This window comes from Solanum lycopersicum, chromosome 5, assembly GCF_036512215.1.
Source record: "Solanum lycopersicum chromosome 5, SLM_r2.1".
NCBI lineage: Eukaryota > Viridiplantae > Streptophyta > Magnoliopsida > Solanales > Solanaceae > Solanum > Solanum lycopersicum.
In genome coordinates this window covers 5,497,710-5,521,492 of record NC_090804.1, presented here as the reverse complement: position 1 = coordinate 5,521,492, position 23,783 = coordinate 5,497,710, and the positions used below count along the sequence as shown (strand labels likewise).

At 32.6% G+C, this 23,783-nt stretch overlaps 5 protein-coding genes across 11 annotated transcripts; 2 read left to right on the top strand and 3 right to left on the bottom strand.

The window, feature by feature from the left end:
• Nucleotides 1–4,859: 4,859 nt before the first annotated feature.
• On the bottom strand, nt 4,860–7,281 carry LOC101260816 (cytochrome P450 CYP749A22-like). Of its 4 annotated transcripts, none has more exons than XM_069297836.1 (6): nt 6,861–7,171; nt 6,671–6,771; nt 6,262–6,485; nt 5,947–6,179; nt 5,493–5,868; nt 4,860–5,357 (listed from the first exon to the last, which is right to left on the bottom strand). In XM_069297836.1, the coding sequence occupies exons 3-6, from the start codon at nt 6,379–6,381 to the stop codon at nt 4,929–4,931; spliced, it is 1,158 nt and encodes a 385-aa protein (XP_069153937.1). In that variant the 5' UTR covers nt 6,382–6,485; nt 6,671–6,771; nt 6,861–7,171; the 3' UTR covers nt 4,860–4,928. The 4 variants fall into 4 exon arrangements, with proteins under 4 accessions (XP_069153937.1, XP_069153938.1, XP_004239025.1 ...); XM_069297837.1 differs by having other exon boundaries at nt 6,677–6,771; XM_004238977.5 differs by lacking the exon at nt 6,671–6,771 and having other exon boundaries at nt 6,861–7,281.
• Nucleotides 7,282–7,448: 167 nt separating this feature from the next.
• On the bottom strand, nt 7,449–12,159 carry LOC101261118 (uncharacterized). 4 transcript variants are annotated; one of them, XM_069297838.1, is made up of 4 exons: nt 11,006–12,159; nt 8,148–8,267; nt 7,886–8,026; nt 7,449–7,812 (listed from the first exon to the last, which is right to left on the bottom strand). In XM_069297838.1, exons 1-4 carry the CDS (start codon nt 12,095–12,097, stop codon nt 7,672–7,674), a joined length of 1,494 nt encoding a protein of 497 aa, XP_069153939.1. In that variant the 5' UTR covers nt 12,098–12,159; the 3' UTR covers nt 7,449–7,671. The 4 variants fall into 4 exon arrangements, with proteins under 4 accessions (XP_069153939.1, XP_069153940.1, XP_019069617.2 ...); XM_069297839.1 differs by having other exon boundaries at nt 7,449–7,757; XM_019214072.3 differs by lacking the exon at nt 11,006–12,159 and adding an exon at nt 8,408–10,713.
• Nucleotides 12,160–14,140: 1,981 nt separating this feature from the next.
• LOC112941530 (uncharacterized) lies at nt 14,141–15,052 on the top strand. Its single transcript, XM_026031064.2, has 3 exons — nt 14,141–14,375; nt 14,482–14,622; nt 14,708–15,052. Exons 1-3 carry the CDS (start codon nt 14,232–14,234, stop codon nt 14,846–14,848), a joined length of 426 nt encoding a protein of 141 aa, XP_025886849.1. The 5' UTR covers nt 14,141–14,231; the 3' UTR covers nt 14,849–15,052.
• Nucleotides 15,053–15,185: 133 nt separating this feature from the next.
• Nucleotides 15,186–17,297, top strand: LOC101260533 (cytochrome P450 CYP749A22). Its single transcript, XM_010322540.4, has 5 exons — nt 15,186–15,642; nt 15,726–15,949; nt 16,033–16,265; nt 16,337–16,694; nt 16,780–17,297. The coding sequence occupies exons 1-5, from the start codon at nt 15,381–15,383 to the stop codon at nt 17,206–17,208; spliced, it is 1,506 nt and encodes a 501-aa protein (XP_010320842.1). The 5' UTR covers nt 15,186–15,380; the 3' UTR covers nt 17,209–17,297.
• A 45-nt stretch (nt 17,298–17,342) lies between these two features.
• On the bottom strand, nt 17,343–23,455 carry LOC101260227 (uncharacterized). Its single transcript, XM_004238975.5, has 5 exons — nt 23,295–23,455; nt 20,881–22,119; nt 18,818–18,940; nt 18,516–18,656; nt 17,343–17,783 (listed from the first exon to the last, which is right to left on the bottom strand). The coding sequence occupies exons 2-5, from the start codon at nt 22,111–22,113 to the stop codon at nt 17,643–17,645; spliced, it is 1,638 nt and encodes a 545-aa protein (XP_004239023.1). The 5' UTR covers nt 22,114–22,119; nt 23,295–23,455; the 3' UTR covers nt 17,343–17,642.
• Nucleotides 23,456–23,783: the final 328 nt, after the last annotated feature.

The window sequence follows — 23,783 nt, the reverse complement described above, 5'->3', positions numbered from 1 at the left end:
CGAACTCCACATCTTCAACCCAACTTTTTTTTTTCTTTATAGTATATATACAAACAAAAGATAATAGTAATATTTTCTCTTTTAAAAGACTTCCATAGTCTTCCACTACATGACTAAAGAGAATCATTTGCTTTAAATATACAATTATTTAGCTAAATATACGAAGTTGTTTGGATTAAATATGACTTATTATAAGTTAGAAATTTTAATTTATGATTGTCTTTCATCATCTTAGATTAAAATTAAGTGTTTATAAACACTTTTTAAATTTTACTTAAATAATAATAAAAAATATTTAAAAATTATTTTGATTTATTTATACTTAAATCTAAATAAGTTCCTGTACTACTAAATCAATTAGGTTATTAAACATATATATGGGAAGGACAAAAAGTGAATAAGAAAAATATAACTTTACAAAGATCTAATGAGATAAAAATAAATTTTTTTATAAGGATTAAATAATACTATCAAGTTTATCCAAGATAATTAATTGTAGTAAATCATATTTTTAGGAATTCAAAATATCACTTGTTACCTTCTATATAATAATAATAAAATATGAATTTAAAGATTCAGTCAAAAAGGTAATGAATTTACCAAAGACCATTGTTATTTTGTTAGCATGATTGTAGGTGGTAAATCATAATTTTAGGTAATTCACCAAAAATGAATTAACCCCACAAAAAGAAAAAGACAAAATAAGGTAACTTTCTAAAAGAGGGTGCTACACATTGACAAAATGACCAAATGGTCCTTTAAAATTTAACTTGACTGAAAATTTAATTGAAATCTTCAATCACTTAAAATATATCAATTACCAAAATAAATATATTTATGATACATTAAGGATGATTTCAAGCAAATCAAATATATGAAGGATCAAAATAAATACCTATTATACATTAAGAATCAAAATAAAATATTTTTATTATACATTAAGGATAATTTCAATTAAGGGTGTGTTTGGTAGGAAGAAATATTTCTCAATTTTTCATGTTTGATTGGGTTAAATTTGTTGAAAAATATTTTTCATATCAACTCATTTCCTCAAATTTAAGAAAAATGACCATTCTTAAAAAATTAAAGAAAATATTTTTCAAAATTCTCCTCCAACTTCTATTACAGTTTGTTTGTTGAATAATTTATTTTGTCCCTACCCTACCCTCAAAACATCCACACACACCTCCCTCTCTCCCCCCCCCTCCCCCCCCCCCAAAAAAAAAAATTAAAACATTTTTAAAAAATATTTTCTATTTCAAAAATATTTTTTTACTCTCTAGTAAAAATAAAAGATATTTTCTCATAAACATTTTTCATTTATAAATTAAATACTAAATTTTTTGTACATAAAGTATTTTCTACTCACCAATAAAATAAATAGAAAAATCTTTTGTTTTTTAGAAAAATATTTTTATTCGTGCCAAATATTAAGGGCCAAAATACATTATTATTAATTAAGAGAAATTATTAATTTATCGAGTACTAAGATTTTATGGTCCATGTGTATGATTACACTAGTTTCTGAGCACGTTTGTTTTATGTGAATTTTTTTTAGATACGTTAGAATGACTAAAATTTCGTGATATATATATATATATATATATATATATATATATTGTAATGAATGATAAAATGTAACAATTACAAAATAAGGATAAAGACTTAGACAATAAAACATTCATAGAAAACTAAATTAAGAAGTCTAATAGAGAAAAAAAAGACAAAAATGAACAAATTTAAGAAAAAAATGCAATGTAGACATTATTCTTATAAGACTGATGTATATATAGATGAAAAAATAAGTACACTACTCTCTGAGTTCTTATCGACTCCTTCCATACCCTATCAAAATTCAAGAGTCTTATTCATCTACTTTAACTATAGAATAAAAATAATGACCTAATAATCTTGGTAGGGGTTTCATGAGATAAAGAAGTTAAATTTATATAGATAGAATAGAAGGAATATCAAAAGATATCTTAAAGTTTTAGTTTAAATATTTGGAGGTTATGAATATGTAAAGATGAGAGTTATGAATATTAAGAGTATAAAAGTTAAATAAGTAATTAGAAAATTATAATAAATTAATGAAGAATATGAAAAAGAAAATTAAAGTTAGCAAACCATGTAGAAAGAACAACTAAAGTTCTTATCAGGTAATTAAGCATCAATGAATTTAAATTTGTGAAGCTAGAGTTATTGTTTAATAATAATCGAGAGGACATTATCAACGTGTGTCTCCATTTTGCATATTTGCACCGTTATTTATCATAAATGATAATACTTTATCCATATAAATTATATTATTCATGAGAGGGGTTAAGGAAAAAGTTCTGAGAAGAGGAAAAGTATAGCAATTTAGGAAGATACTATTTTTTTTTTTTTAAAAAAATTAAAATTATTATATACATATAGATTATAGATGATACATTAAATTAGATATTTAATTAGGAATTAATATCAGAAAGTGTAAAAATCATCAACATTTTGATTAAATTTATCCAATCAAAACTTTAAATATTTATAACAATTTAATTTTTAAAAAGAGTAAAACTATAATTCAAACTTTTAACTTTTTATTGTTGTTGATGCTTTCAGTAATATATATATATAATATTAATCTTTGCATGCTTAGTGACCATTGATTATTACCTAAGTGAAATTGATCATCCACATCTCATTTTGGCACTTAATTCAATAGCATTAATTAATCCAAAAGTAGGCAACCTCAACAGTCTCTTAATTATCCAAGTGACTATATTTATACTACTATACTAGTACTCCACAAAATCAACATTTTTTTGCTTAGCAACAATTGTTGAATTCTACTATAATGGGTTCATCTCAAAGCACTGCTAATTCAAATCGAACAATGGTTTGGTAAGATGATGATGATTATGATTATGATTATGATTACGATTATGATGATGATGATTATGATCACGATGATAATTATGATTATAATTGTGATTACGATGATAATTATGATTATAATTGTGATTACGATGAGGGAGGAGCGTCGGAGAGCTGCTGAAGATCTTTATGGATCTATTTATGGACGTTCAACATTTTCTAGAATACTAAGATTTATTTTCTTTGCCCTAATACGTTCCAAGACCACAGATTGAAATTAGTCAAATCAAATTTTTATTATATATGTTGGTCCTCATTATTATTATTAATTAAATATGTAGTAGTCTTTTATTTAACTATCTTCTTCTCTTTTGACCTATCTATCTGTTTGTGGCTTTTTGAAATGTAGGTTTAGTAACGTATTGATGTGATTATATCAAATTTGTCATTATATATGGTTTGTTCTGTTAATTATTTCTTTATTTAGCTATTATATTCTTGAATCTGTTTAGCGTCTCCTTTGAGCTGTGGCGTATGTAGGATTTATCATTATCATTGTCACCCTTTTAAAATGAGAATATATATATACAAAATACTTGTTTTAACAAACGAACAAAATAATGATTTTTAAGCTACATGTATTTCTTTCTTTCTTAATGAACATGATTTTTACCTAAGGTAATACTTATTTTGGAACGGATGAAGTAGCTGAATTTTAATCTCTAAATAGTCCATTTTCATGAGTTCTTAAAGGGAAAATTGTAAATAATAACAAATTATTAATTCAAATTAAATGCTATCACCAAAGAGTGTTATCATTCACCTCTCTCCCTGAATTTCTCGCTCTCCAGTCTCTCCCTCGCCTCTCTCACTTTATACAAACACAAATGTATATATTGTGTTTCTGTTTGTATAAAGCGAGAGAAATTTATATACACAAATGCAAATACATATATACCCGTCCTATACACTTAAAATTATACAATAAAAATTTTTCCTGGCCAGTTCTCTTTTGTCTTTTTCTCCTTCTTGCTTTATTAAAATACAGATTATACAAAATACAATGTACAATTTGTGTTTGTATAAAACCAGGGAGAGATATGATATACAAACGTTTTATTTTGATTCAATTGCATACAAATTCAAATTTTTATGCAGATGTACAAACACATAAAAATTGAATTGAGAAGTTGTTAGTGATTTATACAAATGAGAGGCTGACAACGATTTATACAAATGACTTGTCAGCTAAATCATACAAATCTGAAGTAGAGACAGCGAGTTATACAATCTGATGCTCCATAGCAAGTGAATTATACAATCTGATGCTCTATAGTAAACATAGAGTTTATTATCGAGCGCAATTATACAAATTATAGTTATAACATACAAATATTATTTTTATGTTTGCTATATCTGAAAGCTGCTCTTTTTAAATCTTTAAGAAACATGTTAAGTGACATGAGAAACAGAGAAAATACAAACAATCTGAGTATTTTTTTTTTCTCTTGGAATATTATCTAATTTTCATATAACTAATGGCCATGTGAGGAAGATATCATTTTAATATCATCTTTGATTTGATATCCTTTGTCTTTATTTTATCTGTCTTTCATTATAAAGATTATAATAAAAGTAATGATAATATGGAATCAATAATGTTACAATTGTATAATATAAGTGTGGTCATACCTATAATAATAGAAATCAATAATGGCACAATTGTATATTATTTGGTGCTTATGCAAGTTAATTTAACAGTATGTCAATGAAGATATATATTGTGTCTCAAACTTAATTGATCACTCTACTAAATGTAGTTTCTTTATAGATACTTTGGTCAATATGAATGCTCAGAATTATAATCCCGATCGCATAATGTATGTAGATTTTGATATACTACATCAGAAGAAACAGTCTCTTGACCTTCACAAGGTAGGGTTAGGTTCTACGTACACATTGCGTAAGTAACTGAAATTAAGAAGAAAAATAAGAATTCTGAATTCAGAAGCTTTAATTTGTTTTTTCATAGCAAATTATTTATTGTACATCATTTAGAGACATTGATATACCTAAATGGATTCAAGCACAACTTTAACTCCATCTTTGGGAGTCAAAAGGAAAATATCAGATGGATAATGCACATAATTAGGTGACAGAGTGAACTTATAACGCTGCAAAATCATCGATAAAGTAATCTTTGTTTCGTTGGTTGTGAAGTTCAGACCAACACAGGTACGAGGTCCTAATCCGAAGGGAAAGAATGCTGCTGCTTTGTTGTTAGTTGCTTTAGCTACCCCTTCTGCAAACCTCTCTGGTTTGAAGACGTGAACGTCTTCACCCCATATTTGAGGATCATGATGCAGTGCCAGAATTGGCATGAAAATAGTCATGTTACCTGGAAGAGTCATGCTCCCCAGTCTAACTTCGCGTTCAACTTTCCTTGTCACTGTAATAACTGGAGGATACAATCTCATACATTCATTAAGTATCATGTTCATCTGCAACAAACGACAAAAAAGAAACTGTTGGAGCTATAATTAAGTAAATAAAGGGGTACTCGTTCTAACAACTTAAGTAAAAGTGTACTCTCTCTAACAACGTAAGCACAATTCAAGTCTGAGAGTGTTGCTTACTGTTCTTAGTCTTGCAATTGCATCAGAAGTTGGTTTTTCAAGGCCACAGAATAAAAAAACTTCCTTTCTGGCTTTTTCTTGCCATTCGGGATGAAGTGCCAAGAGAAAAACAGACCAGCCAAGTAAGCTTGTCGTTGTAAGATGACCAGCACCATACAATGTCCTGACCTCGTCGATCATTTGATCTATGGTGATCCTCTTGTTCGTGTCGGATTCATGCAAAAGCTTCATAAGTTGTCCTAGGTAATCATTCCCAAACTTTTCATACATGCCATCTTTACCCTTTTCTCTTTTACTTACTAGCTCAAGAATTGAGTTCTTGATCCCTCTTTCAAGTTTCTCTGCTTCAATTTCATCATCTGTTCTTATAAGCCAACTGCAAAGGCGGAGAAAAGATAATTAACAACGAGGCATAAACGTCTAACGATATTCCATTAAATAGTATGCAGACTACCTGATTCCAGGAAATTTGACAGTGTAAAGATTCTTTACAGTTATTGCTGTCAATTTTGCCACCATCTCGAAAATATGTTTGCCTTCCATGTAGCTACTTCCAAATGCTGTCCTAGAAATTACTTCAGTTGTTAACAGTCCAAAATCCTTGAACACATCGAACTCTTTTCCTTCGTGTTCTTTCCATCTTTCTAGCATTTCCGCTACACTTTCACTCATTTCTGGCACCATACGCTGTGCATAATTCCATCCGTTTATACTAAGATCAATACTTTTAACATTTTAAAGACGAAATTACTGATACCGTAGTACTTACTTTCAGGCTTTCTGCATGGAAAGTGTGGTTTGCCAGTTTTCTTACTTTTGCCCATTTTTCACCTTCATTTGTTATAAGTGCTTCCCCTAGTAGTTTCTTCGCATAGCCTTCCATGTCCATTTTCGGGTAAATGTCTTCTTTGTTGGACAATACTTCTTTGATCAGCTCTGGTTCAGTGACAAATAAGTATGGTTTCGAGCCATGCCAAGTGAGGAAATTCCTCCCTGTCACCAAACAAACCAAACACATCGAACAATTAAACGATCACCTTAAGTTCTATACACAGATGATGACGTGATTACACAATCAGGTCACTTATCAGATGATCACAAACAATTACGAAGTCAGAATTTTCACTAATATACAGAAATCAAGGATATTCAACTATGTAAAATAACAAAAACTCAACTTTGACCTGATATATACAACGTAATTCTTCGACAAAGGGGATTCAGACCCCTTTGTGCCCCTCTAGCTCCATGCTTAACTACATATAAAACTAGTACTTACCTGCTATCACAGATTAGACAACACAACAATACAAGAAATATTTACGCAGTCCTATATAACTTAAATCCATAAACGATTGATGTTCTTACCGTACATCCTTGTCCATGTGTGAACATGAGGTTGAATCCTTGAAAAAATGTCATGAGAAATATCAATCATAGGTTTATCCATAGTTTGACTTCTCATCAGTGATATATCTTTGGTATTTCCATGAGGAAAACTATAAGAAGGGCCTTTAATGCCCTGAGAGTTCATTTTATTTTGTGTTTGAAGTGGCATCCACCATACTGAATAAACGAATTTTAAGAGTGTCCATAGGAGATAGAAGCAAAGAGTACTGAAAAAGAAGACTAAGATAAGTTTCCCTATATCCATCTATAGGTAATTTAAGCTATGATATGAGAAATGAGTGAAATGTATCATCTCTATTTATCTTTGAGATTAAACTTAAAAGGCTTTTGATAATGATGTGTAGGGAATCTATATGATGAATATAAAGACAGATTCATGTAGATTATAGTTTTGTCATTATCATACACTATAGTTCAGGTTTATTATCTTTTAATAAAGAGTTAGGTTTACCAAATATGACATTTAATTGAATATCATATAGTTGTGTAGTTAATGGAGAGGCAATCTTAAGACTGAAACTAACATTAGGGGCATATGTGATCAGATAGATGGAACGAGGACATTTTTGAACCATTACTAATACGTTAAGTGCATTTTTGAACCTTTTCCGTTTAGAGTTATCTTTATGCTTACATCAACAAAAACACGAGGAAACGAGTAAATGACAACGAAACCTGGAAATAAAACCCTGCTCTGCATTTGAGTGCAGCTGTTCACATTGAAATGTCTACACACAATTTCCATTCGTAAAATATAATCATTTTCCTGTCATAAATTTGGTAAGTATTTGTCCTTCATTCGAGAAATAAGCTTAAATTTCTCCTCAGCTTCAACTTGCTGTCGTATATCACAACCTGAAGATTTATCCGGGTGAAATTTCATCAATGCTTTTTTGTAAGCAACGCGAACCTGAAACAAGATCTTACTCTTAAGTAACACTTAACAAAGATGGAAGATGTTTAGAGACGGAGCGTAAACAAACCTCATGAATAGTGCCACCACCAACACTGATTCCCAATCCGCGCAGCACTGAAGCCATATCATGGCATGTTGTTTCAAGCATACTGAGTTCCTTTCCAACTTTGGCTCGTATATTCTCTTTCAATTTCATACTCTCAACGTCCTATAAAGATTCATCAGCTGGTTTAAACAGTAAATAACACAGCATGGAATAGAAATACGAGATCAAAGAGATTGCAAAAATCCGCGAAATAGACAACAGAAGAGGCCAAAAGTTGTCATACCTTCCTTTTAGTTTCTCTCATTTCCTCCAAACGCTTCTTCTTTCTCTTCTCGAGTTCTGATAAACGATCACTTTCAGCCTTTTCTTTTTTTTCCAACTTCACCTTCCTCGCTTCTTCTTCCTGAATATGTAAAAAGCACATCAGATAACAGTAAAAACATCTAATATATATAGATAGAACCCATCTTTTTTCATGTGTTATACACGCCGATAGCCCCTCAACAACCAGCAGTAATAATTACACTAAAAAGTTACCATCACCTTGAGCAGTAATCTTCTTTCGCAGTAGCAATAATACACGAAGATAGCTAGAAACAACACGATAATTATGAGATAGGGTAAGGCTACGTGAAACCAGTGATTGATCCTTTTAAACCAATTCACGAGTGTTTGCCCACAAAACTTCTCCAGCGTAACTAATGCTGGCAGGCTGAATCTTTTCAGCGTAACTAGCACTTGGCAACCAAAATTCATAACCGTCAATAGCACTTGCCAAATGAAAATTTTGAGCCACATTAACACTAGTACACCAAAATTTACGAGTTTCATTACCAGTTCCACACCAAAATTTACCAGTTCCCGGCCTAAATTTACCAGATTCAGTATCAGTTGCCAACAAATATTTAACAGCTTCGATAGCAACTGTTCACCAAAATTTACCACCTTCGATATCAGTTCCCACCCAAAATCTACTAAATTCATCAGCAATCGCCCCGAAAAATTAACCAAATTCAGTACCAATTCCCAACAAAAGTTTACCAGGTTCAGTATCAATTGCCCACCAAAATTTACCAGTTTCGATAGCCATTCCGCACCAAAATCTATCAGCTTCATCAGCAGTTCCCCACTATAATCTATCAGGTACAAGACCTGTTTTCCAGTAAAATTTACCAGTTTTGGTAACTGTTCCGCAACAAAATTCACTAGTCCCCCAGCAAGATCAACCAGATTCAGTACCAGTTTTCCAACAACATCTACCAGGTTCAATATCAGTTGCCCAGCAAAATTTAACATCTTCGATAGCAACTCCGCCCCATAATTTAGTAGTTTCCCACCAAAATTTACTAGATTCAGTATCAACCGCCCAACAAAATTTATCGAAATCAGTAGCTGTTGCCCAACAAAATTCATCACTTGTCCACAATAATTAACTACAAATTTTGCCCAATTCATACTAACTAATCAAAAACTCAAGTAGTATAGAATTAAACTTATAATAATAACTATGAAATACAGAACATAAAAATTTAACGTGCTTCGATTTTTTCGTATAATATGAATGCATTGATGTGTAAATTTTTCCGTGTTTAGTTGACTATTCATATTCCCCAATTTCCACGTCTTTGCCTTCAAAATTATTCACCTTTTTAATGGAAAATTTGAAAGTCAGAAGGATTGTCAATAATGGCTAGAATTTTGCCATAATTGTAAAAAAAGAAAAAAAAAGGACTAATTTTTTTTTTCTTTGAAAATAAAATCAAAATCTTTATTACTACAATTTTTTAAACTTCTAATGATCATCTATTGTTGTGTTTAATGAGCTAGAATTATTATTAATTACACGAAGGAAATTATTATTTAATGGACTTTATAATACGAAACTCATTACCATCTAACTTCGTGTTTTTTTTAATTCTTCCTTATCTACTCTTTTTTTTATTCCTCTTTTCTTCAATATTTTTTTCTATAGTCCTTTCTATTTTCTTTTTTATTATGCGTAAAATTAATTAAACACTCTATTATCAAATATTAAAAAAAATATATAATTTGACAATTTTTCTTACTAATATACTCATTGTATGGTAAATTAATAGCTTTTATGTGATAGAAAAATGATAAAAAAAAATTACGTGGTAAAAGTAATACGTACAAGTTAATGGAAATACATGTTTAAAATTGTTACTCAAAATTCTAAAAATAAGTCAACTATTTCATTTTGTTTTTTTTTTGTTAATACAATTATTTTTGCATAGAAATTGAATTATTGGATTTCCAAAAGTAAAACTAAAAGATGAATTATTTTATGTATTACTAATAATCTCTAGAGCTATTAATATTCCGCCTCGGCTTAACCCATACAATTTTTGACATTTTACGGATCAGGCCGGGCTAACTCATCTTTTATGTTGGCCAAAATGTCGGTCGACCCAACTCATATGTGAGCTACATGCTTATGAGGCCAACTCTTTTTACTAAAAAAATTATATTTTTTATAATTTTAAATTTAAATTATAAATTATAAATTTAAATTTAAAAATATCATCATAAATATCGACAAAATAATATTACATGATGTTAATGTTACTGCTTGTTAATTAAATTCACAAATAAAATTATCTTTATAATATTTATTAAATTTATTTTCAATTAAAAGTATAAATATCTAAATAGAAATATGAACCTAATTGTTTTGAGTTTAGACTCTCTTTAATTTTAAATTTTAATATTATATTATATTTTTTAATTAATTTTTATTGATCCGCCCGACCCTATCGATATTTCTCAAGCCCTATAAATCAGTAGGTTTATTCAGACCGGGCTAAAAAACACTTTCCTTAAATAGGCTCCAAAAATTTTAGTCTAATCCTATTAAATCTCGAGTTAGGGCAGACAGATCCAACATATGTAGCCCATATTGACGGCTCTAATGATCTCTAATTAACTAGGAAGAGGAGAGTGTTGTTTACACTTTCCAAGACCGTGCATTAATCTCTCACTAATTAGCTTCAAATTTGGATCAACAAAAAAAAAAGAAGAAAGGAAACATTCAACTAACAGAGATGCAGCATAACTGCCATGGAATAGAGACTCAAAAAACTACAAAAAGATATAACAGATGAGGCCAAAGTTATGTCATACCTTCTTTTCAGTTTCTCTCATTTCCTCCAAAAGCTGTTTCTTTCTCTTCTCGAGTTCTAATAAACGATCAGTTTCCGCCTTTTCTCTTCTTTGCAACTTCGCCCTCCCTGCCTGAGTACGTAAAAAGCAATAATACACGAAGAGAGCTAGCAACAACGCGATAGTTATGAGATAGGGTAAAGCTATGTTAAACCAGTGATTGATCCTTTCGAACCAATTCACAAGTTGCTCACATAAATTCTTCACTTCAATCGCTTGCCAACCAAAATTCTTAAGCGTCAGCAGCACTTGCCAACCGAAAAATTTTACCCACATTAACAGTTGTACACCAAAATTTAGCAGTTGCACTCCCAAGTTTATCAGGTTAAGCAGCAATTGAACAACGAAATTCACCAGTTTCAATAGCAGCTCCGTACCAAAACTTAGCAATTGAACTACGAAATTCACCAGTTTCAATAGCAGTTCTGTACCAAAACTTAGCAATTGAACACCGAAATTCACCAGGTTCAGTGTCAGTCGCCAACCAATATTGAACAGCTTTGATAGCAATTGCCCACCAAAAACCGCTAGTTTCAGTATCAATTGCCAACCAATATTGAACAGCTTTGATAGCAATTGTCCACCAAAATTCGCTACCTTCGACAGAAGTTCTCCACCAAAAATCGCTAGTTTCAGTATCAATCGCCAACCAAAGTCTACCACGTTAAATAGCAATTGCTGAACAAAGATTACCACATCCATTAGCAATCGCACACAAAAATTTACCAGCTTCGGTATATATTCCCCACCAAAATCTACCAGGTTCAATATCAGTTCCCCGCCAAAATCTACAATGTTCAGTAGCATTTGCCCACCATAATCTACCAGGTACAATACCAGTTTCCCTGCAAAATTTAGTATTTGCCCACCATAATCTACCAGGTTCAGTATCAATAGCCCTATAAAATTGAACACCTTCGGTAGCAATTCCGCCCCAAAATTTACCAGGTTCAGTATCAGTCGCCCAACAAAATTTATCGAATTCAGTAGCAGGTGCCCAACAAAATTCATCACTTGTCCACAACAATTTATCACAATAGTTACCGAATTCATGTTAGGATTCAAGGATCTGAAACAATGTTATGATAACAATGATAGTAGTAAAGGAAATAAACAACACACATTTGTAATTTTTTTATGCTTAGTTGACTAAATTCATGTTCCCCATTTCCCACGTCTTTTTTTTTTTGCCTTCAAATATATACTATACAAATAAGTCAACTAATTTTTTATTTTGTTGTTAATACAACTCTTTTTACATGGAAGTTGAAAAATTATTTTAAGTTTAACTAATACTAATCTCGGAGAGTGTTGTTTACACTTACCAAGACCATCATCTACATTAATCTCTCACTAATTAACTTCAATATTGATCCTAATAAAAGCGAAAATAGATTGTAAAACTCATTTTGTGATTTTTTTTATTAATTTGTCCCACCTTTTTGCTCCTGACTCGATCTTACAACCTTCAGGTTGGAAGTGAGGGTGTTTACTATCCGAGACAAAGATGTTGAGGAGGTGCAATGATGGTGAAGGAGCTGATCATGTTATTCTGATTGATGATGAGTTGAGTGGAAGTTTTAGTAATGTTATTTTTATTGATGTCCCTGAATCGACACCTAAGAAGTTTCGAGGTGATATAATCTTCATCGATGATGATGATGAAAGCAATAATAACTGTATTACTACTCAGAGAGAAAGGATCAAAGAGACCTCTGAATACAAAAAGGCATTAGAGGAAGAATTGGCGTCTAGGCAAAAAGCGTTGGCGATTCAGGTGTACTTTGTGCTGTTAAATTTTGTCCTGTTATGTTTTCGGTGTTCATTAGTCTGTGCCATCTGTTGATGTTCTCTACTTTTATTTATTATTGAATCGAGAGTCTATCAGAAATAGTCAATCTGCCTTCACAGGATATGTTGTTTTCTACTTTTGTGTTCCGCGTTGTAGTCTATAGGCTCCAGGGGTGTCTGAATTATCGCAGCCAGTATGTAGAGAGTAAAACTGTAAGAGTGTGCATAGGTCAATGAAACCTTCTCTCCCTTTCATGGTCATACATTAGAAAAACAATTTATATGTATGATCCTACTCTGGTTATTTATGTGTTTATTATTATTTGTATATAATGCCGAGAAATCTGTTTGACCCAACGTTTAGGACCAACAGTAGCTCCTTCAAAACTTCGCGATAATAGGCCTGTCCTTCTACCTTCCTCATCTTTTAAATATCATACTTAGTTCGCATGGTGGAAGGCTCCAATGTGTGCAACTTAAGTCAAAAAGTTCCTCCGCCTTTGCCACTTGAACGTTTGGATGGACTTAAAAAAAAAACTTATTTTTAAAATAAGTAGTTTATCTGTTTGAATAAAAGTGTTTTAGTTGAAAAAAAAAGTTATTTATGTGTTTGACAAATAAGTACCGATAAACACTTTTTTATCATAATGTCTGAAATATCCTTAAAACTGTTAACATGATAAAAAATTGATTGATTTAAGGTTTTTCTACATAAAAAATTAAAACAAAATTAATTTATATTTTACATCCATAACTAATAATATTTCCTATCATTCACACATTTCTTTATCATCACTTCATTATAATAATAATAATAAAAAAATAATAGTAATGATAATAAAATGTAAAAAAAAATAATAACAATAAAAATAATAATAACGATAATAATAATAATAATAATAATAATAATAATAATAATGATGATGATAATAATAACATAATAATAATAATAAAATAATAATAATAATAATAAAATAGTAATAATAATAATAATAATAAAAGAATTAAGGGCAAAAAGGTAATATACTTGGTCAACATAAAATAACTTTTAAGTTGAAAAAAAAACACCCATCATCTAGCTTTTAGCTTTTGGCTTAAAATAAACCACTTTGGTGATTGCATAAGTAAAAAATTGACTTTTAAATTAGTTTGACTAACTTTTAAGCCTATCCAAACAGGTTCTAAGCCCCAAAATTCATGAGGGGATGATTGCCTAAAGTATACAAGCACCGGTCCATTCCCACTCTTCATGCCCAGGCCGAACTGGAGTGTGGACCCAGGAGCCCAAACGGGAGTGAACCTGACTCTAATACCATGTAAAATATATGACACATGGACCTAATTACAGAGGAAAAACTAAAATTAGCCAAAAGAAAGTAAGATTTACTGTTATCTGATGTGCATTTTACCTATTCAGGCAGAAGAAGCCAAGAAGTTGAAGCTGATGTTGAGAAGAAAAAAGGCTGAAAATATTCGTTTATTAGAAATCGAGAAGAGACAAATGCAGCGCGTGGAGGAAATGAGAGAAACTCAAAAGAAGGTATAATAACAACTTGGCCTCTTCTGTCATCTATTTCGCGGCTTTTTCCAGTATATTTATCTGCATTTTTTCCTACTCTTTTAAACTACCTGATGAATCTCTTTAGGATGTGGAGAATACGAACTTGAAGGAACAGATGCGATTTGAAGTTCGGAAGGAACTCAGTAAGGTTGAAATGACATGCCATGATATGGCTTCATTGTTGTGTAGATTAGGAATCACTGTTGGTGATGGTACTAGTCATGAGGTTTGTTTACGCTGATCACTCTCTAAACATCCTCCGTCTTTGTTTAAGTGTCACTTAAGACTTAAAGAGTAAGATGTTGTTACAGGTTCGCGTTGCTTACAGAAAAGCATTGCTGAAATTTCACCCAGATAGATCTTCACAATCTGATCTACGACAGCAAGTTGAAGCTGAGGAGACGTTTAAGCTTATTTCTCGAATGAAGGACAAATACTTACCAACTTTATGACAATGAGATAGAAAATCTAGTTACTCCTATCTTGTGAAAGGTAGACAGACTGTTTCCGATAGAATGAATCTGAATCTAATACAATATAAGTATATATTTTCACAAGAGACATATTTCATAAAGTTAAAAAAATTTTACTTGCACAAGCACAAAATATTATACAAATGTAGCATTATTGATTTCATAGTTTAATAGCTAGGACCAGTACACCAATATTTATTCCATATTATCATGACATACACAGATAGAGACTTCTCACTTGCAATTTCTTTTTTTTATAAGATGAAATTATTTTATCATGATCCATAAAGTCTATTCATTGAGGTCTTTGTCAAGAGTAAAAACAAGAATGGTGGTTTGAAAATTGCTATTGATGAAGCCAAAACCAGTATCTGTATTTGTTTTGTCTTTTAATTCAAGCTAATATTCTCAACCTTAATCCGTACATTAGAAAAAATCATAACCTTGAACTCTCAAGTCCATTCAATATCTTGATTCAAAAAAAAAAAAACCGCGAACATCAATCACTAAGATGATGATGATCATAATCATTCTCGCGAGTTCTCTCTTCATTCTCGTTGGGATCGTTAAGAAGCTATTATGGACTCCATTTCATGTTCAATTTATGATGAGATATCAAGGTATACAAGGTCCTTGTTACAAGTTCCTATATGGGAACTTCAAAGAGATTGATGAAATGAAAAAAGAGTCCACAAACAAAGCCATGGATCACTTATCACATGACATATTTCCAAGAATTCTACCTCATATATTTTCTTGGAAGAAACTATATGGTATATTTAAATGATTATAAACACATTCTCTTTGTTTTATTTAGTTTGTATTTTCTTCTATGTCTCATTTCACTAAACTATAGGGCCAAATTTTCTCTACTGGCATGGACTGCAACCTGAACTAGTAGTGACTGAACCAGAACTTCTCAAAGAAATACTGAGCAATAGAAACAACAATTATCCCAAAATGGATCTTGAAGGCTTTCCCAAGAAGCTTTTCGGAGACGGGGTTGCGTCATCTAAAGGCGAAAAATGGGTAAAAATGAGGAAACTAGCTAACCATGTTTTTCATGGAGTAAGCCTAAGAGTAAGTGCAATTTTTTTGGTAAGGAAGTTCCTCCGCTTCCTCTAGTGATAATTTTTTTTTTCTTTTTTCGATTATGTTTGTAGAGTATGATTCCGATGATGATTATGAGTTGTGAGACAATGCTCGAACGTTGGAAGAATTATGAAGATAAAAAGATTGAAGTGTTTGAAGAGTTTAGGCTATTAACATCAGAGATCATTTCCAGGACTGCTTTTGGAAGTAGTTACTCAGAAGGAAAGAACATATTTCAAATGCTGATGAAGTTAGCTTCACTAGTTTCTGGAAATGCTAACAAAGTTAGATTTCCAGGCATCAGGTAAGTCTCTTTCTCCACGAGACGTTTCTCAGTTAAGACAAACAGGCTCTAAATGTTACGTTTTTCTGTAGTCAAATATGGAAAAGCTGTGATGAAATAGAGTCAGAGAAACTCGAGAAGGGGATACATGACTGCATTACTCGAATAATAAAGAAAAGAGAAGAGGAAGAGGAAGATCATAACTTTGGAAGCGATTTCCTTGGAAAACTCCTAGAGGCTTATCAAGATAACAGAATATCGATAGAAGATATAGTTGATGAGTGCAAGACGTTTTATTTTGCTGGTCATGAGACGACAACTATATTGCTTGGATGGACAATGTTCTTGCTAGCTACAAACAAGAAGTGGCAAGAAAAAGCAAGAAAAGAAGTTGTTGAATCATTTGGCCATAATGTACCTAATGCAGATGGACTATCAAGACTGAAAACTGTAAGCAATCAATCGTTTATTATCAGTTTCAATACTTCTATTCAAAAAATACGTAACAGTTTTCAACATTCTTTGATCAATGCAGATGAACATGATTCTCGATGAATCTCTAAGATTGTATCCTCCAGTACCATTCATCAAAAGGAAAGTTGACAACAAAGTTGAGCTAGGAAAGCTAACTCTACCAGGTGAAATGCATTTCTACATATCACCATTAGCACTTCATCATGATCGTAAAATATGGGGAGAAGATGTACATGTTTTCAGACCAGATAGATTTGCTGAAGGGGTTGTTAAAGCTACAAACAACAATCCAGTAGCATACCTGCCCTTTGGCTATGGACCTCGAACTTGTTTAGGCTTGAACTTTGCAATGACAGAAGCAAAAATTGCTCTTTCAATGATTCTACAACGTTATATGTTCACAATGTCACCAACTTATGTTCACTCTCCTGCTCAGCTTTTTATGCTACGTCCACAGCATGGAGTTGAAGTCATTCTTCACAAGATTTAAGATGAAGAGGGATTGATTATTGGTTTAATCTGAAGTGTAATTGTACTTATATTTGTCCAAGCAAGTAAAAACTATGTATTTATTTGAAATGTCTCTTGAGTTCAACAATCTTTCATGAGCAAAAGAATTAGAACTCAGCTAAAGAAGTCACAAAACCAGTGACCAATGAATTTTTCCAAAAAAAATTTGAAAAAATTACAGCCTTTGTTGAGCAATTCCTGAAAGCCATCTCAACTATGGAAATACAAAAATTACATTAACAAAAAACAATAATGAAATGAACAAAACTAAACCTGGATACTAAAAAACCTTTTCTGCATTTGAGTCCATATGATGGGAAAAGTTCAAGCATTGAAGGCCTATACACAAAATTTCCATCCTAAAATATAATATCTTCCCTGAGAAAAAACTACATTTATGTCCTAATGTCATTGTCATAAAGTTGGTAAGTATTTGTCCTTCATTCGAGAAATAAGCTTAAATTTCTCCTCAGCTTCAACTTGCTGTTGTAAATCAGATCGTGAAGCTCTATCCGGGTGAAATTTCAGCAAGGCTTTTTTGTAAGCAGCACGCACCTGAAACAAGAATTTATTGTTAGTAATGTCTCTCGTGTTATTCCTCTACTTGTGACTAACACTGCACGAATAGAAATAGAAGGAAGAGACCGTCATACAGAGAAGATGGTAAGATAACTCCTAAAATCCTAGGTAAAAACAAGAAATGAGAAATGTGGCTGCTGCATGTCCTGACAACTAGCTTTCCTAAATAAGTGGCATGTTGAAGTATGAGCGTGGATCTGAGAGCCGAGTCTCAACACAGGCTAACAACAGCCAATACAATATAAGACGAGACAACATTGGGGGAGAGAAAAAATGGGAACGTAACCAGAAAGCTAACCAAAACATTTAAAAGGAATAATAGCTGATCTGCTGCACAGATTTGAGATCTTGCATTTGCAAGAATATAAGACATACTGACTGAGCACTTCGTAAAATGCTAATTCAGATGAGTTTTCTGCGCAAACTTAATGCAATCAGATTATCTAAGTTGCTCATCTGTAGAAGAAGCAGTTTGTTAAGGGACTTACAATCTATCATTTATGGTTCAACTTAACTTCTCTTAAACAAGACCAGAACAAAAGGATCATATGATTGCTAAGAAGAGGTCACCAATCATAAATCAGGGCAAGGACAAAACAAGAATGCCAATGTTTCTAAAAGTATGTTCCCTGGAATTATTTGCGCTCAGTAGAATTAGGTAATCTAAAATTAAGATGGAAGATATTTAGAGACTGAGTGCAACCAAACCTCATGACTAGTGCCAGCGCCAACAGTGATCCCCAATCCGCTCAACACCGAAGCCATATCATGGCATGTTATTTCAAGCTTACTGAGTTCCATTCGAACTTCAGCTCGTATCTGCTCCTTCAGGTTCATATTCTCTACGTCCTAAAAAGATTCATCGGATGGTTTAAACAGTAGGAAAAATCCAAATATACTATAAAACATGGGGCATCACAAGTGACATGGAGGAGGGCCACAAAGATATATAAATAAGGAGGCTGCAAAAAGCCACGAATTAGAAAACAGAAGAGGCCAAGTTCCTATACCTTCTTTTGAGTTTCTCTGATTTCCTCCACGCGCTGCTTTTGTCTCTTTTCCATTTCTAATAAACGCATACTTTCAGCCTTCTTTCTTTTCAGCAGCAGCTTCATTTTCTTGGCTTCTTGTGCCTGAATAGGTAAAAACCACATCAGATAACGGTACATCTTCACATATACACAAATCTTGCTCTTTTTTGGGCAAATTTAGCTCTTCCTCTGTGGTTGCCCCTTTTTATCAGAAACTCTAGAACTTCAAACTTAATCCTCAAAGTTCATGGTTTAGAACACCATCAAAACAGCAATCCATCCAATTAGATGACTTAGCTCTTTTTGAGTAAGTAAAGAGTCTATGAAAGTCCAATACATCGTCAATATCATTTATAGAAGTCCTGCTACACTAAAATAAAATGTTCTGTTGGCATCTAAAATTTACAAAAGGTATGGATAAGGTGTTATCCTAAAAGTATCTGTAATTCCTCTATATTCCGATCTGTCGAAGATACACATAAATAGTTATTGTTTTTTCTTTCTTCATTAGTGCCTCAAGTCTTTGTTAGTGCTCATACTTTGATTACGCTTTTCCCTCAAATGCCCCAAAAGAGCTTTTTCCCAAATTGATATGAAGCCTAGATATAGTCCATAAGTTAGAAGTAGTGAAGTACTGCATTTAAGGACCCGTGAACTCTATCTTCAAAAGGAAATACTAAATAATAGATATAGAGCCTGTTTGGCTCAGCTTAAAAGCTGGTCAAACTGACTTAAAAGGTGGTTTTTGACTTATTTAGCTGTTTGGCAATACTCAAAATAACTAATTTTAAGTTAAAAAAAACTTATTTTAAGCCAAAAGTTAAAAGCTGGGGTAGGGGTGCTTTTTTTTTTTTTAGTTTATAAGCTGTTTTAAGTTGACCACATTTTTATCTTTTTGCCCTTGATATTTTTATACAATCTCCAAATTACCCATATAACCCTAACATTTCTTTCTTCCATTTTTCCCTTTTCACGTTTGACATAACAACTTCAGCACTTTTATCCAAGCGCATAACTGCTTATTTTAAAAATAAGTTTCAGCACTTTTAAAAGTACTTTTTTAAAGCTGCTTTTATTAAGCCCATCCAAACGGGCCCATAGTTAGTAAAAGGATACATTAATTGTCAAAAACATAATGAAGAGATTAGGAATAAGAGATTAAAATTGAATTATAAGAACCTCTAGTCGTAACGAACTGGGCCTTTTAGTTATGGACCTATCAAAATGATAACTGAGATAGGCTTGTTAACCTTTGTCAAAAAAAAAAATAACTGAGATAGGATTCTACAGGATCTCCCCGCTTTCAAAACCGGACATGAAAGTTCCCTTTCATCGGGCTCAAGTAGGTACACCAAATAAAGAAAGGAGCTCTCAAAACTATCTCCAAAACACATAAAGCTAAATTTGAAATGTTTTTTGAACTTGATTGACATTATTTACTTCATAGATTTCATTTTACGAATAGTCTTTCAGTCTTTTTTCTTTATTTTTTTTATATAAAAATATTTAGTTTTTCAGTTCAATAGAGCCTTTCTTTGTTAAAGCTCATGCTTTAATCACGTTTTGCACTTGAAGGTCCCAAAGACTGCCTTTAGCTTTTGACTACTCTAGGCTTCAAAGATCCAACATCTAATGGAAATAGATAAGGTCTTTCTTCTTTTTTTTGTGATGAATAGCGGGGGGGGGGGGGATTTTACGAACTCGACGGGAAGTTCATTTATATATTTGTACATCAACTGACTACTTCAAGTTTCTAACTATTATAAACACAACGGATATCCTGTTAATCTCTCGCACAATCTTACATTCTTACTCTCTACAACCTGGCTGCAATAATTGTGACACCTCTGGAGCATCTAGGCTACAAAGAAGCACAGTAAGCATCAAAAGTAGAACGTTTGATCAATTATGGCATTGATGAGATCAAAAGACATTCAGCAGTCAAAAGATCAACAGGTTACAGACTAGTGAACAGCGAAAGCATAACAGAAAACAAAATCTGAACAAAAGTTATCAGGAAAAAGGAAGTACACATGACAGACCTGAATCGCCAATGCTCTTTGCCTGGATGCCAGTTCTTCCTCTAGTGCCTTTTTGTATTCGGAGGTTTCCTTGAACCTTTCTCTTTCGGTGGTAATACAGTTCTCAACACAGCGCTCCACATTCTCACCATCTTCTCCATTCACATCATCATGCCTTTCATCCTTGTGTTGGCTCATAGATACAGATTCCGAAAGATCCTCCTCCAACAAGGAACCACTGTTTCTAGGTTGTGTTTCATTATGGTTTGAGCTTAATTCTGATGTCCTATCAGGAATCCATTTCCCATTTTCCTGATCAACACATCTTTTGCCGCTGATTCGTATGCCTGATGAAGCTCCCCTGCAAGTAGAAGACTCTCTAAGACAAACACTGCCATTAGAATAGTTGCAGTCTGATTTGTGTTTAACAGATGATCCGGTAGTCCACCATCGAGATCCTCCAGGCAATAAATCCTCCTTCCCATTGAAACTACCAGTTTCATTACAATGTGATTCGCGTGTTGATCTAGGGGACAGGTTTTCTTTTTCAGTAGAGGATTTAGAGTTACCAGGACAAACCGGATGCTCTTTACTCTCACCAGGCTCGGGTTGAATTCCAACAGTGGATGCACTATTAATATCTCTGACACCAGATTGACCACTATTGTCATTTTTCCTCTTTAAGAAAGCTTTCTGCCACTCTTCTCGAAGCAGTCCAGAATAATCCCCCATGACCACCTCATCATCATCAGATGAACTACTCTCTGAATCAGACATCAAACCATAACGATTTTGGACAGGACTTTTTCCAGAGTAAGTTCTTTTACATTTTGATAACTTCACTGGGGAAATATTTTCTCGAACAAACTGACAGTCATCATCAATTTCATCTAGAGGTTCTTTAGCACTTCTCGAGCTTGAGCATGGTCTCATGCTAGGGGATGGGTCATGAAAGAAGTGGTGGTCATCTTCCAGACCAAATTTAGGATATTCATTTCCATTGCTTTCATCATCATCGATGAAGATTATGTTCCTCAAAGGAGACCGTCCTTTGTCTTTCTTTGCTGCTGTCTTACCTCGAAACTTCTTGGGGGTTGATTCAGGCACATCTATAAAAATAACATTACCAAAAGTTTCACACTCGACATCAATCAGAACCACATGATCAGCTCCTGTGCCATCATTGCACCTCCTCGATGTCTTTTTCCCAGTCCAGGGTCGACCATGAGACTCACCTAGAGACACCCCACTCATTTGTCTCTGCTAAACGACAAAAAGCAATTTATAAATAACTCAATGAGTTCATATGACCACAATAAGAAAAAAGGAAAAACAAGAAGGAACTCGGGTGGCTAAAAAGCACAAAAATTCAAGAGTACCAAACAAAACCTAATAACCCGTGAATCATGGTCACTATTCAAAATTTTGAAATAAAAGAAGGAAGGAAACAAGGGCCTGCAAGGTCCTAACCATTAGAAGTTAAGAAAATACTCCACCAACAGAAAAGGTATTCAGTTCATCATGGGAGTTAATCAATTTCCACAGTACCCCTACCCATGTTATTACCTCTATGTTTTCTTCTTTTTCATCATGACATTTGTGTTCGAACCAACTTGCGTGCACCTAAACTAATCAAGCACCTGGCAGCTTACGTATCCACAAGCATCGGGTTATGCACACCGAGATTGAAGCAATGAGCTTCTACAGGATGCTACAACAAAATTTGAACCTAAAATCTCCAAGTTATTTTCATACTACTAGCTTTTATCAGCATGCACACATTATTCTCACTCTTCACCAGCTCTCACTATCACCTAAACCCACATCTCATGTCCCATGTCCCACTCCACCCTCCACCACTACTACATGCAAGCAGCTTTATGTTCAATCATATATCAAAAAAGGTTTCCATAGCTAAACTTATTTTTTTCATTTAACAACAGATTCCATAACAACATTTCACATTATGACGACGCTGAGCCTAACTTAATCAGAGTATGCTATTTCTACAACAGCAAACACCAAAAATTAGCAAACAGTTGAAACAAATACACTGAGCAAAACACAAAACTCCAAAAAGAATTTCTTCTAACAAACCAATCATTACACCATCATCACCACTTCAAACAACTAAGAAGAAACAAATCATGCAGCCCAAAGGGTCCATAGAATATCAAATTTCTTCACTAAATACAAAAATCTACCTCAAAATCAAAAATAAAAGGATACCCAGATACAGAAACTCCAAGAATTTCAAAACCCAAGTAAGAATTTTGAAATAAAACCCAAAAAACTGATCAATTCAACAAACGAAAGAGATCATTAGAACAGTTTTAAAAAATACCTAATTCCAAAATTAACGGTAATTAATCCAACTCTAAGAACAAAACGAGTATTACAGATAAATGGAAAATCGTAATTTGGTAGAAACTTACCTCGACGAAGAAACAACAAAACCCTAAACACGCAAAATCATGGAAATTTACAGAGAAATTGCTGAAGCGAGAGAAGATGAAGAGACAAAAGGGAACCAAAAAATAAAGAGAGTGAAAATATATAACGGCGTTGAATTTAATATTTCTTATGGATTCCTTATAGTCTCAACTTTCAAATTATTTATTTTATTTTGATTTATTACGAAATTTTAATAAATATTTTTTTAATATAAATCAATATATGAGATATCGTTTAATTTTATAATTATAGATATATTACATGAAAAATAAAATTAAAATCATACTTAAACAAGAAAAGATGTAATTATTTAAAGTAGAGAAAATAAAATAAGACATATAAATTATAATCGGAAGTAATAATTTTCCTATATTATACCATAATAGCTAAAGAAAATTTGGAAAAGTCTACTTTTATTTGGCTTAGTTGACTTTTTTTTTTCTCTTTTTTTTTTAATGATGTCAAGTGGA